At 35.8% G+C, this 16,177-nt stretch overlaps 1 protein-coding gene across 11 annotated transcripts in view; it reads right to left on the bottom strand.

The window, feature by feature from the left end:
- PRRC2C (proline rich coiled-coil 2C) overlaps positions 1-16,177 on the bottom strand; it is a 97,506-nt gene that overhangs the window by 23,027 nt on the left and 58,302 nt on the right. For all 11 annotated transcript variants that reach the window (XM_077156952.1, XM_077156953.1, XM_077156957.1 and 8 more), the window contains exons 15-20: positions 15,160-15,370; positions 12,273-14,510; positions 10,473-10,681; positions 7,105-7,259; positions 5,582-6,368; positions 5,190-5,275 (exon numbers count right to left, since the gene is read on the bottom strand). In XM_077156952.1, the coding sequence (XP_077013067.1) occupies positions 5,190-5,275; positions 5,582-6,368; positions 7,105-7,259; positions 10,473-10,681; positions 12,273-14,510; positions 15,160-15,370 (3,686 nt within the window). The remainder of the gene's footprint in view (positions 1-5,189; positions 5,276-5,581; positions 6,369-7,104; positions 7,260-10,472; positions 10,682-12,272; positions 14,511-15,159; positions 15,371-16,177) is intronic.

Genomic DNA, 16,177 nt, shown 5'->3' with positions numbered 1-16,177 from the left:
ACAATAAAATAATTAAGAACTTTATTTTGCTAGAGTGAGAAAAAGCTCCAGTAGAGGATTCTTTCCATCTTGTGAAATGAATCAAAAGTACAATGTCAACATAGTTGCCTCAAAATTTCACAAAATCATGTAGAAATCATATACAATGAACATCTAAATAAAATTACCTTTTATTTCAGAAACATAAAGAACAAAAAGATGAAGAAAAGAAAAAGACAAAAAATTGAAATACCTTGCTTCTCCACTGAGGCTGAACATAAGCGTCCTTTTAGTACTGCAAATTTGCAGAATGCCACAGATAAATAAAAACTGAGCAAATTTGTGAACAAGAGACCTGCTCTTCAAGAAATACTAAAGGAAGTGCTATAGGCTGACAGAATAGGAGAGAAAGGTTTGGAGGAGACTGCAGCGATGATCAGTAAGGGTAACTAAAAGGGAGAAAAAGGAGAGAAAAAACTAAAAGGGGAGAAAAAAATAAGCTGACATTTAAAATCCAAAGGACAAAATGGTTGAAGAAACTACTGCCTTTACATTAATAACATTGAATGTTAATGGATTAAACTCCCCGTCAAAAGACGAAATTTGGAAGAATGGATAGAAAAACAGGATCCATCTGTATGCATGCCAGGACACAAATAGGTTGAAAATGAAAGGACGGAAAAAGATATTCCACACAAACAGTAACCAGAAAAGAGTAGGCAGCCATACTAATATTGGAAAAAATTGACTTTAAATGTAAAAAACAGTTAAAAGAGACAAAGAAGAACACCTATATTAATACAAGAGACAATCCATCAAGAGGAATAATAATCCTCTATGTACCTGACTAGGTGCATAAATACAGAAGACAAACACTGGCAACACCGAAGGGAGAAATAGACATCTCTACAATAACAGTTGGAGACTTCAATACACCACCCTCATTAATGGACAGAACATCTAGACAGAGGATCAGTAAGAAAACAGAGATCTTGAATAATATGATACATGAACTAGACATAACAGAACAATGTGCCCAACAAAAGTAAGATATGCATTCTTCTCAAGGGCTCATGGATCATTCTCCAGGACAGACCCCATGTTGGGTTACAGAGCAAGTCTCAATAAATTGAAAAAGGCTAAAATTACACAAAATACTTTCTTGGAAGATAATGGAATGAAGCTGGAAACCAATAATAGGTGGAGGACTGGAAAATTCACAAATATATGGAGGCTAAACAACACTCTTAAACAACCAGTGGGTCAAAGAAGAAATCAGTATTTAAAAGAGCAATCAATAAACACCTCAAGGAACATGAAAATGAGACTATAACATATCAAAATTTATGGGATGCAGCAAAGGCAGTGCTGAGAAGGAAAACTATTGCCCTAAATGCCTGCATTAAAAAAGGGCTAAAACTGTGGATGCAAGGGTAGTTCAGTGGTAGAATTCTTGCCTGCACTGCAGGAAATTTGAATTTGATTCTTGGTCCCAAAAACAAACAAAAATTCAACAAATGGTGCTGCAATAATGGGATACTCACATGGAAAAATAATGAAATGTTACCCTGCCATACAGCATATAAAAACAAACTAAAAACCAAAAAGGGCTAAAATTGAGGACTTCACTGCACTTCTGGAGGAACTAGAGAAAGCACAGTAAACTAACCTCAAAAGTGTGAACAGAAGGAAAGAAATAAAAGATTGGAGCAGAAATAAATGAAATTAAGAAGAAAATAAAACTGTTGGACCCTTACTTAGATCAACAAAGAAAAAAAGACAGAAGATGCAAATAAATAAGATCAGAAATGGGAGGGGGCATTACTACTGACCTCACAGAAACAAAATGACATAATAAAATAGGATATTATGAACAACTGAATGCTAACAAACTAGACAACTTAGATAAAATGGGCAACTTCCTAGAAACCAATGAACAACCAGACTCAAGAAACAGAAGACCCCAACAAACCAATCACAAGTAAAGAGGCTGAATCAGTCACCAAAAACTTAACAAAGGAGAAGCCCAGGACTAGATAGCCTCACATGTGAATTCTACCAAGCATTCCGGAGGAATCAGTACCAATTGTGCTCAAATTCTTCTAAAAAATTGAAGGATAGCTACCTAAGTGATTCTATGAAGCCAACATTACCCTAATACCAAAACCAGACAAAGATATCACAAGAAAATTGCCAACTAATCTCTCTAATGAGTGACTAAGTTGGTTTTATTCCGGAATGTAAGGGCGATTCGACACAAGAAACTCAATTAATATACCATATCAACAAACGTAAGGGGGAAAACCACACGAGCATCTCTACTGATACAGAAAAGGCATTTGACAAATTCAGCATCCTTTCTTAATAAAAACACCTAGAAAGACAGGAATAGAAGGAAACTTCCTCAACATGAAAAAGGGCATATATGAAAAGCCCACAGCTAACATCATATCTCAGTGAAGAAAAACTGAAAGTTTTACCTCTAATACTGGGAATAAGAGACATATGCCCTCTGTCACCACTGTTATTCAACATGGTACTATAAGTTCTGGCTAGAACAATTAGGCAAGAAAAAGACAAGGCATCCAAATTGGAAAGGAAGAAGTAACACATTCACTTTTTTGGGGGGGTTCATGGTCCGGGAATCAAACCTGGGTCTCCCGCATGAAAGGCAGGCATTCTAACCCCTGAACTATCTGTACACCCCACATTCACTTTTTTGCCTATGATACGGCCTGACATGTAGTAAGTCCTGAAAAATGTACAACAAAGCTACTAGATCTAATAAATAAGTTCAGCAGAGCAGCAGGATATAGGATTAACATGCAAAACTCGGTAGTGCTTCTATACATGAGTAATGAGCACCGTGAGGAAGAAATCAAGAAAAAATTCCTTTTTCAATAGCAACCAAAAGAATCATATATCTAGGAATAAATTTAACCAAGGACACATAGGACCTCTACAGAGAAAATCACAAAACATTCCTAAAAGAAAAAAAGGAAGACCTAAAAAGATGGAAGGACAGTGTGTTCATGGACTGGAAGACTAAATACAGTTAAGATGTCAATTCTATCCAAAATGATTAACAAATTCAATGCAATCCAATGAAAATCCCAACAACTTAGTTTACAGAAATAGAAAAAACAACAATTAAATTTATTTGGAAGGGCACAGTGCCCTAAATACCTAAAAATATCTTGAGAAAGAAAAATGAAGCTGGAGGTCTCACACTTACTGACTTCAAAGCATATTACAATGCTATAGTGGTTAAAACAGCATGGTATTGGCAAAAACATAAGATATACCAACCAATGGAATTGGATTGAGAGTTCAGAAATAGACCTCTCATCTACAGACAATCGTTTTTTGACAAAGCAGAAAAGTCTACTTAACTGGGACAGAATAGCCTCTTCAAACAGTGTTGGGAGAACTGGACATCCATATCCAAAAGAATGAAAGACAATCTCGATGTCACAACTTATGCAAAAATTAACTCAAAATGGATTAAAGACCTAAATGTTAGAGCTAAGAGCATAAAACTCTCAGAAGAAAATGTAGGGAACTATCTTAAAGATCTTATGGTAGTAGGTGGTTTTCTAGACCTTACACCCAAAATGCAAGCAATGAAATAAAAAAGATAAATGAGAATGCCTCAAAATTGAATGCTTTTGTATGTCAAAGTAAAAGGCAGCCTACACAATAGGAGACAATATTCAGAAACTACATATCAGATAGGGTTTAATATCCAGAACATACAGAGACCCTACAACTTAACAACAAAGAAACCAACAACCCAACTAAAAAATAAGCAAAAGACATGGACTGACATTTTTTCAAAGAGGAAATATAAATGGCTCAAAAGCATATGAAAAGATACTCAACTTCACTAGCTACTAGGGAAATACAAATTGAAACCATAATGACATACCCACTAGAATGGCTGTTATCAAAAAGTCAGAAAACTACAAGTGTTGGAAGATGTAGAGAAATGGGTACATTTATTCATTGTTGGTGGAAATGCAGAATGGTGCAGCTGCTCTAGAAGGCAGTTTGATGGTTCCTCAGTTTGGTGGTTCCTCAGGAAGCTAACTACAGAATTGTTGTATGATTTGGCAATCCTGTTACTAAGTATATACTAAGAAGAAATGAAAGCATGGACAAACAAACATTTGCACACTGATTTTATAGAGGTATTATTCACAATTGCCAAGAGATGGAAAACCCAAATGTCCATCAACCGATAAGTGTATTGCAAATTGTGGCATATACATAAGATGGAATGTTATGCACCTGTTAGACCAAATGATGTATGCAACATGGATGAACCTTGAGGACATTATGTTGAGTGAAATACGCCAGAAACAAAAGGACAAATATTGTATAGTCATACTAATATGAACTATGAGCAAACAGACTCAAAAATAGAGAGCATAGGTTATTAGGAGATAGAGGGCAGAGATTGGGCAACTGATGTTTAAGTTTCAGAATGTTTAAGGCTGATTGTAAAGGTTTTGGGAATGGAAAGAACAATACTGTGTGATGGTAGTACAATATTTAAGGGTCATGCATGTCAAAAGAAGGAAAATTAGAGGATAAAAACTGGGACTTTATAACTTAGCAAAACCTAGAGTGATGATGATGATGGTTAATTGTACAAACACAAGCAAGTTTTTATATGAACTAGAACAAACGTAGGTAAGTATTACAAGCTATTAAAAATGGGATGGTATATGGGAAGAATACAGTTAATGCAAACTAAGGTCTATAGTTAACAGTAACAATGTAATACTCTTTCATTAATTGAAATGAAGGCACTATACCAAAGCTAAATGTCAATAAAAGGGGGATCTAAGACAGAGTTATGGGATTTTTCTTTCTTTTCAGTAGAAATGGGAATATTCTCATAAAGATTGTGGAGGTGAATCTTTATGTGGAGGAGCCACTGATTGTACACTAAGGATGGATTGTATGATGTGTGAATAAAACTGTTTACAAAAATAAACAGAAAACTACAACTCTGGGAAAAAAGAAATTAAAAAAAGAAAGGCCTCAAACTAGAACTAAGGAATCAGAAACTGCATGGGACCCAGCAATCTGTTTTAAGTAAGCCCTCTAGGAGATCTAGATTTTATAATAAAGTTAGAGAAACTGTTTTGAGGCAAATTCTACCACACCAAGCCCACGAATGCCAGAATTAAATCTATTCATACCTCTGATGAAGTAGGTGATCCAAATGATGTTAAGGGCTTATTCCATGCACTGACTGACGGTGGCTGTGGGGGGCTAATGGGACCTACTGAAAAGAGGCAGTCACAGAAAATATGTCCATTACATTTTAGAAGTCAATATTCCCTAGTCAATTTAACTTCTTTGTTTAACAACAGTCAGACACTGAGACATTGACTTTTCATATTATATAAGAGATTCTTGTATACTGAAATAAATATAGCCTCCCTAAACTTTGTATGAATTTTTGATGAACATAAAATTGGATCCATAAACATACGATTGTAAAAACTTACTGAATATATAAATAAAATCGAAAACAAATGCAAACATTCCATTTCATCCCCCACTCATCACTTCTCTGTTGTACACTTACATTTCTTAGAGATGTCATTCAGTACAGTTGTTGAGGCCACTTTATTATCCCACAATTCTGCTGTAAGAGTGCCATGTGATTGTGAGTTCTGGATGGATTTTCCTGTGGCTACAAAATCTGTGCCATTAGGTGTTTGAGCTGAAGGTAGCCTAATTGAAGGTGGTGGCTGTTTTGAAGTCTGTGTTGTAGTCTGTAGTGGACTTTGGACTCGTTTGTGAGTCTGTGCTTGAGAATGGGCTGTAGCAGTTGGGGCTGAGGCTGGAGCAAGTGGGATTGGGGTACTTGGGGCTGAGGCTGGGGTAGATGGGGATGGGACTGCTAGAGCTGAAGTTGGACTTGAAGCTGGTGCTAGGGCTGAAGCAAGGATAGGAATTGAGACTGGAGCTGAGGTAAGGATGGGAGCTGAGGCCGAGGCTGAAGCAAGGATGGGGGTTGGGGCGGGGGTTGGGACTGGAGTTGGAGCTGAGGCAGAGGATGTGGCTGGAGCTGAGGTGGAGGCTGGAGCTGAGGGGGAGGTTGGAACTGGAACTGTGGATGAGGCTAGAACAAGCGCTGATGTTGATGTTGGAACTGAAGCTGATGCTGATGCTAGAACTGTAGCTGAGGCTGAGGCTGGAACAGGAGTTGAGGTTGAAACGAGAACTGTAGTTGAGGTTGAAACTGGAATTGGAGCTGAGGCTGGTGACTGTGTTTGCTGGGACCCTGTAGCCTGTTTTTTGGCAAATCTTGGAGGAAGCTTAGAAGTCTGACTTCTTCCTTTTTCACTTGCATTCTTTTTGTTCCAGACCTTAAAAAATAGGTATGAATCATTTTTGTCAATGCAGCAGAAAACAACAGTTCATGAACGTAATTTCTAACAAAAATACCTACTACCATCTCCCTTACTTTTCAAAACAGGTATTCAATAGAAAGCAAATATTAAAGCTGCTAATGGGATCTTAAATTATGAGAGGCCAAGATGATGCAGAGAGTAAAAACAAGTATGTATTATATAGTTTTGATATATAGGTCCACAATCTCTTTTCCATGATACTGAAATTCAAAAATTTCATTTGACAAAAAACTATTATCTTTATTGAACTCATATATTGCCATGGAAGAATTAACTATAGGAATACAACTGGGGTATTACACTATATATGTATATGGACTACCATATTACCTTTCTAAAGTAAATAAATAAGAATAAATTACTTCTAAAAAGATCTGCTTCCAAGGGTTAAATTTAATATATACTGCCTTATACTGTAGGAGTTTTAAAGAATTTCCTGTTTTTCTCAAGTAATAGAGCTCTTTAAAACTATGAACCATGTGTTCTATTTATCTTTATCCTCTAGCAGCATTAAATAAAACAGGAGTTTGGCTTGATTTAAATGGAATAATTTGTCTTCAATGAACTAATTTAGATTACAAGAGAAACTTTTATATGCCAAAAAACTGCAATCTATGGAATCATGGCAACTCTGTGCATATTAGATTTCCAAGACAATTTTAAATTTGTTCTGTAATGTTAAGCTTTAAACCTGTATGATTTGTTCTTCCTTCTTTCTGCGTTCTTCATCCTGTAAACGTTTTTGTTGTTTTTTGGATACCACTTCAGTAAAACCGTCATCATTCAAATTTGACTGGGGATCTTCTAGTACTGTTACTTCAGGATGGTCATCAATTATAACAACACCTATGGGTATTGAAAAAGATTCAAAATGTTACTTTCCGTTTTCAAATGAAGAGTTAAAGAAATACAAAGATTGAGTCCAACAGGTTTTTTCAAAAAAAGGACAAGTCACAGACCTACTGTTCATAATTCACACTATGACCCACCTCCCATTTCTTACCCCAACAAGATGGCCACTCATTAGTAAAATGACTTCAGGATCATGATTTGAAGATTCCAGAAATAAGCTCAAAAATAAAAGTTTAAAACTATTTGCTTTTTATAATTTGCACCTCTATTTTACCACAATCGTTTCTCCTAAACCATATAGGGGTGATGGCTAAAAAAAAATTATCCTATGACCTTAGTTAAATCATTTTACCCCTACCTTTCAAAGCCTCTCATCTGCACAGCACTTTCAAGATCTGCAAAGTACCTGCTTGACCTTATTTGCATCTACCCATTCTACGAAGTGGGTATTACTATTATTTTCCCCTTTTCAAAGGATGAAAGAAGCTCAGTGACGCTGATTTGTTAAAGGTTTCTAGGTGTGGAGGTAACCAAGCTAGCTATTCTTGTGGCTCCTAATGCTTTTGTTTTTATGGAGACCCTTATCTACAGTGTGAGAGTGTTAAAAACAAATGAAATATATGTGAAAGTTTCATGTGAGTACAAAGCAGTGTAGATGTACATACATCATAATCACCTAGCAGATGAATAACTTGATATATTTTCAACTTATTGTCCAACTAACCACTATTATGGCTCATCTTGTTACAAATTATTGTATATCCCAGTGAGTGTAAGAAATCTACATTCATTTAAACCTTATTTCAAGGAAAAATTAAATTAGTTGAGTTGATGTAATTTTTGGTTATAGGTATGTCTGCTCACTATTATAATTTTGCAAATAACATCTGTTATGCTTTAATAGGGGAATATACATATAGTGAAAACAAATAATGTCTTGGAAATGACAAATAAGCAATTTAAGATGGTGATTACTTTGTGGAGGGTGCCAACAGGATATGATCACGGATGGGTTCACAGGGGAATCTATCTGCGAACAAATTCTTTTAAATAGCTAAAATTTGCATTTTGTAAAGACTGAAAGGGGCAATGAAAAATGAATACTAGCATTATTTACTGTATTCTATTTTTCTAATAAAAACTTCATTTCAAAGGGGAAAATCAATTATTTTCTGTTTTATCTAAGACGCTTTCTACATGTGTTTCAAATTCTTTAAGAAATTAACCCTGCAAAATGGAATATACAGTTGTTTTGTTGAATGGTCTTAGTCAAACATTTCAATGGTTGTTTTGCTGAATGGTTTTAGTCAAACATTTTAAAGGATGCCATAGTCTCCCCACCATTTTAGACTGGTAAAGAGAACTCTTCATTCACAATTTTAAATTTATCAGTTTTTCATTTAGATTAAAAATTGCATATGTGGCTTAAAGCTTATCTTCACAGCCACACCATCACTCATTATTCTGCCTTCCTCGCAAGGAGCTTCTTTAGAACTTTTTTGAAGAGTTAATTAACATGACCACATATAGCATTTGTGGAAATCTGAGCAATAATTTGTTTATTCTCTACCCTGTTATTGCCTGGTACTTCCTATACTTTGGGCTAATGAGAAAGTACTCAACCAATATTATTAACAACCTAAAGCTGACTCTTAAATACCTTTAATGAGATAAAATTAATAGCTCAATTTCCATCACCTATTCAGAAATATCTAGAGATCTTTTTATATCACATCTTAATCCAATATAGCACTTTGGAAAATTTCTATTTTATAAGTTCTTTAGAAAAAGGAAAATAGGTAGACAAATATTAGGGAAGACAAATGTGCCGTTTTTGTAATGAATCTACTTTTGTCATTTTCCAAATGTGGTATTTAAATGGATGCCTGTCTCTACTCTCTCACATATGGAACATTCATAATAAAGTTAGCATCCAAGCTTCCCATGGATTTAATTTAACTGCTCTCTCTAAATCTGAGTTTTTTAACATTGGCACTTTTGACATTTTGGGCTGGTTGTTGGTGCAGTATAGGATGTTTAGCAGCATCTCTGGCCTCTACCCACTAGGTATCAGTAGCACTCTAACTCCACAGTTTTGACAACAAAAAAAGTCTTCAGATACTGCCAAATGGGGAAGAAGGGGAGGAGGTATGTGGGCAGCAAAATTACCCTAGTTGAAAACCACTGCTCAAAATAATCTAACAAAAATTTTTTCAACATATTATTAACACCAGCTTCTTTCTTTCCCATACGAATTCTAAAATGGTAGCTTAGAATAGTAGTTCTCAAACTGTACCTTGCATCAGAATCATGTGTAGGACTTATCAGGCACATATTGCTGCATCCCTGCAGTCTCTGATTCAGTACATCCAGAGCAGAGACTGAGAATTTACATTTCTCACAAATTCCCAGGTGATGCTATAATGGTCTTGAGACTACACTTTGAGAACAACTGGCTAGAAATAATACTGTGCAGGACCAGAGTTCAAATCAAGGTTTAATTTGTATAACTAGATGAAAGAAAAATCTCACATAGATCTCAGATACTGGAATTCTAGTATCCCATTACTATTCTCTGTTGTTAACTTAGTAAATATCTCAATTTTATTCACTATTTCCAGTTTCAGTCTCATTAATTGAATGGTTGACAAATAGGGCATTTTTACATGTACAAACATTTGTTTCTAGATATTCTTTTTTACTTTCCCCATGCAATATTTTCTCATTGCTTGTATTATCCTTCACATTTGCTATTCATTTCAGGCTTTCCTAAAGTGTTCAACCATAGCAAACACTGCCTTGCAACATATTTATTCTCTATTTACTGTATCTTTGATACCAATTTTATCAGTTATAACCTGAGTTGAATCTTTTCTTCTCTATTTTTCAAAAGAGCACAGCATATGTACAGATATAATTAAGCATATTTACTTATTATATTCTGTGCCTTATTACACCGTTTGCCAAGTTGGGTGGCTTTCTCCTTTTTTTATGAAGTACAATGTAACCTGGATTATCTTTAACAACTTTATCAAGCATTCTAGACAAACCTTTTAAAGCTAGTGCTTCAAGTAAAGTCAATTAGCAATTCATAAACAGCTCTATGTTTTCTACATTGAAGGTCCAATGTTTTCCTTGATGAGTAGGTAACCCCTATTTATAGCATCTACTTAAAATGTAATACAGTAAAAGGAATCTAAGACATACTTGCATAATTGTTGAGATCAAACTGTGACAGTGCATCTACTTTCTCTTTGGGTTTTTTAGGACCTGGTTTGGGGTCTTCTCTTTTTTTTCCAGTAACATCTTTGGAATTCTTTTGTCCTGTACCATTGGGTATGCCTTCTTGGTGATGTGCAGAGCTGCCACTAATGGGGTCAATACCAGTTGTTCCTGCAGACTGGTCATCAAATGGCCTACAAAATAATAATAATTTGAGTCATTACTATTCCACATACCCAAACAAGAGAAAAGAGCTCTTACTTGCATTTACGAAAGTTTAGTCTAAAAGAAACACTGTTGAGTTAGAAGACCCATACTCTTAATACCAAAAGCCCTTGTGATGACTAAGCTTCTCAAATAAAGAGGTAGATTAGCCACTTGGAGTTCTCTCCAGCACTAAAATTGTAGAATTCTGATTATCCCCTGCAGATTCCTATTGTGTTGTCTAGCATTGTTCAACAGAAAATATTTGTGATCAATGGTGGTACAAAGTATAAGTTTATACTATGTGTCTATTCTTAAAATGGCTAAATGAGATTTACATATTAATGTAAACAAAAAACTTTTGATATGAAAACAATTACTTTTAAACATCAAATGTATTCCTACAGTTGTTGGGAATACAAGTCCCTTCTTAGGTTATTACTAAAAAACTTTCCAGGTGATACTAGACCATGGAAAATGAGTTTACTAATTCATTTTCATCTTAGTCTAAAGTATCAAGTGAGAAAAAGGAAGGTTCCAATTTAGAGACAAGCAAGTACTCAAGAAGTACAGCTAAGTGCAATATTTACCTGTAACCCTTCCTAAATCATCAGCAAAAATATTTTGTCTTACCAGTCCAGTAATTTGACATAAGTATGTGAAACTAAGGAACTCATATTAATACAACACTGCCCTAATAAATTTCTTATTGGCTCAGGCCATAAACCTGAGAAATTGATACTAAAGAAACAATAACAAAAACAAACCAAAAAAAACACCATAGCAACAGTTGGTTACTCTATACCAGTTATATTAAGTACTTCACAAATATCATTTCAGTAATCTTCATATATTCTTGTAAGTACCATTATTATCTCCCATTTTATTTGTAAGGAAGAAAGATTTTATTCAATTATTAAGTACCAGAGCCTAGATTTGAACCTAGGCATTCTGACTCTTTAACTGCTACTTATTATAATATTTTCTAATACTATAGTAATCAATTATTAGTTTACTGTAACCAAAATTTTAATTTTTAAAAGAATATACCAAACTTAGCATAATTTAGAAAAATTCTTTTAAAAAAAAGCCAATATCATGGTTTTAACATTTTGGTGACCTTGGGGTTAGTGATGGCTGTGCTTTCTGGGCCTCTATCTTAGTTGGATCATTTATTGTAGGCTTCCAACAAGAGGGGAATATAATATATCCTTAAGGTTCAAAATTCACTCTTGGAAAACCAGTAAAGAGCAGTCAAATATATGATTAAAACATAAAGTTCAAAGAACACATATACAGCAACAGTTTTAAAAGGTAGAGTAAACAAGAGAGGAGGGCTAATAATCAAGATGACATAACAAATGGAGACAATTGTACATATCCCTACCTAGGTGTGCAAATTTTCCTAACGCTACAAATTCCCAAGAGGAAATTTAACAGTAAGCAAAGACTATGAGATGCATTCACCTCTCTTCTTCAAGCATTCTTACATTTTGAGGGCATCTGGGGAGAAGAGGTCTTGAGCCTCTATCCAGACTGGCCCCTGTGCATAGTTCAACTAAAAAAGTATAAAGTACTCACCCTCTCTTCCCACTTTTTGATGGTGGGCCACTTCTCCTTTCATTCCTAGGACCTGAGAAATTCCTTCCTGATTTGGGTGGCCCATTGTTGCTGCGCCGATTCTGACGGTCCACTCCAGGTCTTTGACTAGAAAAACTTCTCTTGGCTATTTCCCTCTTTGGAGGTAAAACGTTCTCTCCATTTTTTACGGCTGTTTGTGCATTCACATCAGCATTCTTTTTTTCCTCTCTCTCACGCCTTTCATTGAAATCACTGCTTTCAGAAGCAGTTTCCCATTCCTCATTTGCCTGATCTGAGGAGTTCTGATTAGATAAATCTGGAGTCTTATTTCCAGAAATATCCCCAGCAGTATTAGCTGGTTCTTGAACCAAATTATTAACTGAGCCATTTGTGGGCACTGTTATTTCGTTTGTTTTTGAGGCAGCCTCTCTTTCTCTTAGTCGTCTAAATCGGGGAGGCTTATCTTGCCTCGGTGGTCGGGTAGGACGTTGCCTTCGGGGCCGCTCTCTAGCTGGGTCAAATTTTCGCTCAAATTTTGGAGGTCGTTTATCTGCTGGCATAGGAATAAACTGCTCGTGTCTTCTTGGTGGCTCTCCATCTTCTGGTTTAGGAGCTTCTGCCTGCCTTGGGTTCCACTGATTGTCCCGATACGCAGGCCTTCGTAAGGTGGAAGGGCGTGATGGGCGACCTCCAGGATCCCTTCCACCGCGCCTAAATGTTCCTCCTCTGCCTCGCCTTGTAGGTTCTCCTTTAGGAAGAAAGCCTGGTTTAGATTTATCATCATCCCTCACAAAAGGCTTTTCTAGTGGTCTATTATCTATTCGGACATGATTTTCAGGTTTGAAAGAAGATTGAGGCTTTATAGGCTTTTTGTTTTCAGACCGTTCCTCTCTTTTGGGAAGTTTACCTTTGCTTAAACTATCCTTGTCACTTGCACTTTCATGAATTTCACTATCTGTGTCAGTCTCTGAACCACGTTGTCGTCTTCTTTTGGGAACGACCTCAAAATCAGAGCTCTCACTTCGTGTTTCACTTTCTTCTCGTTGCCTGAGAGGGCCTGAAGGCACATGCTCTGTTCTTGGCTTAGTGTCTCTATACTGAGGATAATCTCGTGTGTGTCCTCTACCACCCCGGCCACGCCCTCCGTAAGAGCCTCTATAGCTTCGACCTCTGGAGTAATATTCACCTCGGCCTCGACCTCTATACCCTTGATCTGGAAACCAATCTCTATCTCTAGCTTCTTTCCAATAGGTTCTAGGAGGTAAAGTTGATTCTTTTTTAACAGCTGGTCTTGGATCTGGTCGAGGTCTCTCTATAACAAGGTCTTTGTTGATGATTTTCTCAGGTTGTTTCTCTTCTTTAACTACTGGTGTTGAGACAGTCTGGTTTACAGTTTTAAGTGCAGGTTCTACCTGAATGCTTTTCGGAGGTTCCAACGGCTTCTCAATGTCTTGAGATGGCTTTTGAGCCAAATTTGAATTTTCTATTGAAGGAACTTTTTCTAGTTCTGGTTGAGGTGGTGGTACAACTGGCTGTAGTTGCCTTGGTGTTGGAGGTGGTGGGGGTGGAGGAAGAGGGTCCTTCTTTTCCATCTTTTCAGGTTTCACAATTTTCTCAGTAACCTTTTCTCCCTCTTTCTCCTTCCTCTGTTCCCGTTCCTCTTTCATATCTCTAAGAATTGGTTTTTTAATGGGACCTGATCTTCTCACGGGCCTATCATTGCTTTCTTCCCTTCTATTGGAACTTGGCCTTGGGCCCCAACGAGTTTCAGATTTAGATTTATATAGTTTTTCAGGTTTTGGTCCTTCAGAAGATCGTGTAAAGCCATCCTTTTTTGTTTTTTCCTCTGACCTTTCTGTTGGTTCTTTTAAATCAACGTATCTGCTAGTTACTTTAGGAATGCTTGCTGATGACTCATTTCTTTGCTCTTCAGATTTCTGAGTATGGTTAGATCCATGGGAAATGCTTCTTTTCCGGATAGGCTGGATTTCTCCAGCTGAAATTCGCTCTTCTTGAGGAGTGGATACAGTCTTGTGCTCAGGTACTTCAAAACAAGCAGACTGATTATTTGTGTCTGTATGGTGAGGTCTAATGTCTTCCACAGATCTGCTAAGCAACTTCTGTACTTCAGTCTCATTTGATTCTCTGAGAAAGTCTGCTTTTGGATGAACTTCCAACTGACTATTTTCTACAGGATAAGCAGCAGTAATCTGTTCTTGATCCAATGGGGCTTCAGGTCTATGATGAAGAGAATTCAAAGGTGTAAAGAAAGGAAAATCTTTCCCATATGTAAAAGTACAACAGAATAATTCCTCTAATTTGGAAAAAAAAAAAGAGTCCTAATTGAAAAGAACATTTTTATCTGTAAAAAATAATTTAGACCATGATGATGTGAAATATTGGAAAGTGACTTTCCAACCCATCAAGAGTAATAATTTCCACCTAAAATGAAAATATACTAAATAAGTATCTCTGCTCCAATTAATCAGAAATTGTTATTAAACTTTATCTCAGGATATACCCCATAAAAGGAAAGAAATTCTAACATTATGGAGGTAAATTATTAGAGGGCACCATTGTCTGCCACTTCAAAGAATCTTTATAAATTAAGATTTTATCCTTATCTTGGCCTTATCTTTTTCTAAAAGATACCAATTATAAAATGTCTACAATTTTCACTATGGAAGAATTACATCAACGCTTTAGCCAGACTACATAATGCATAGTATGCATGTTTAAATTTCTTCACATCTAATCTGTGGTAAAGACTTGCCAAGTTTTAACCCCTAACACTGATTTTCAAAATTTAATTCAGTGCACAGAATTAGGTAAAATATGCCCCATTCAACACAGAAATGGAGGAAAAAAAATTTTAATAATTTATTACCTTATATCCTCAGGTTCTTCTGTTGTCTTGGGAGTAGTTGCTTGCTGAGGCTCAGTATGAGGATAGGGCTCTGACCCCCATATTATACGAGGTTCAGAAAGGGAAAGTGCATGGTCTCTTGCAGATCGAGCTATATGTTCAAATGTCTCAGAACTGTTTGGTGACCCTTCCATCTGTTCTCTTCTCATAATTGGTTTAGGAGGAATCATTCCTGTAATAAAAGTTGAATAAAAGATGAAATGAGAACAATGAAAAATCAAAGAAAATCATGACATACGCAGAATCTAGATTATTAATTACTGTTTGGAATTCTCTATACTTAAGCTAAAGAAATATTTTTTCTGATCAAAATTGATTAATTCAACAGAAGAAACAAAAATTAATCAGGGTTTACTTAAGAATGAGATTCTCTTATTGCTATTAAATAAATCTCATTTAAGAATGAAGGAAGCAAAACTAGCAACATCATAAGCACAGCCTATTTTACCGTAAAATATGCCTATAAAAATCAGATGCCAGGTATTTTGACTCCATGCATATAAACAGATACATGAGAAATAAACAAACACTGATAAATTTTCAGGGAAAATATTTCTGATAGCAAATTACATTAATGTAGTTCAGTTAAGTTGATCAACAATCTATGAATTATGCCACTTAAAATGAAGATTTGATTCTTGATCAGCTTTTTATCACCCCTAAATTTTCCTGCATATCATTTTGATAACTCCTTATTTGAATTTATTCTAGGAAGTACTCTAGACTGCTAGTTCATTTGTGCATAGCTTAGCTAATCTATAGACAAAATCACATGTGGGCTGATAAATGATGGAGAAAACAGAAAGTCTAGAATATCTGACACATAGAGACAAAATTCAAACACTAAAACACTTAACAAACAAAAACAATGTTCCAAAAATACATACTGTTAATAAGGAAATGCATACAGAATAGAAAACAACTAGTATTTTGGTTTTGCCATATAGTTGGTACAGATGCCCAGCATTTGACTACCTTG

The sequence above is a fragment of the Tamandua tetradactyla genome, chromosome 4, assembly GCF_023851605.1.
Source record: "Tamandua tetradactyla isolate mTamTet1 chromosome 4, mTamTet1.pri, whole genome shotgun sequence".
In the NCBI taxonomy this organism is placed as follows: domain Eukaryota; kingdom Metazoa; phylum Chordata; class Mammalia; order Pilosa; family Myrmecophagidae; genus Tamandua; species Tamandua tetradactyla.
Note: the sequence above shows the minus strand (reverse complement) of the source record. Positions and strands in the feature narration are given on the sequence as shown.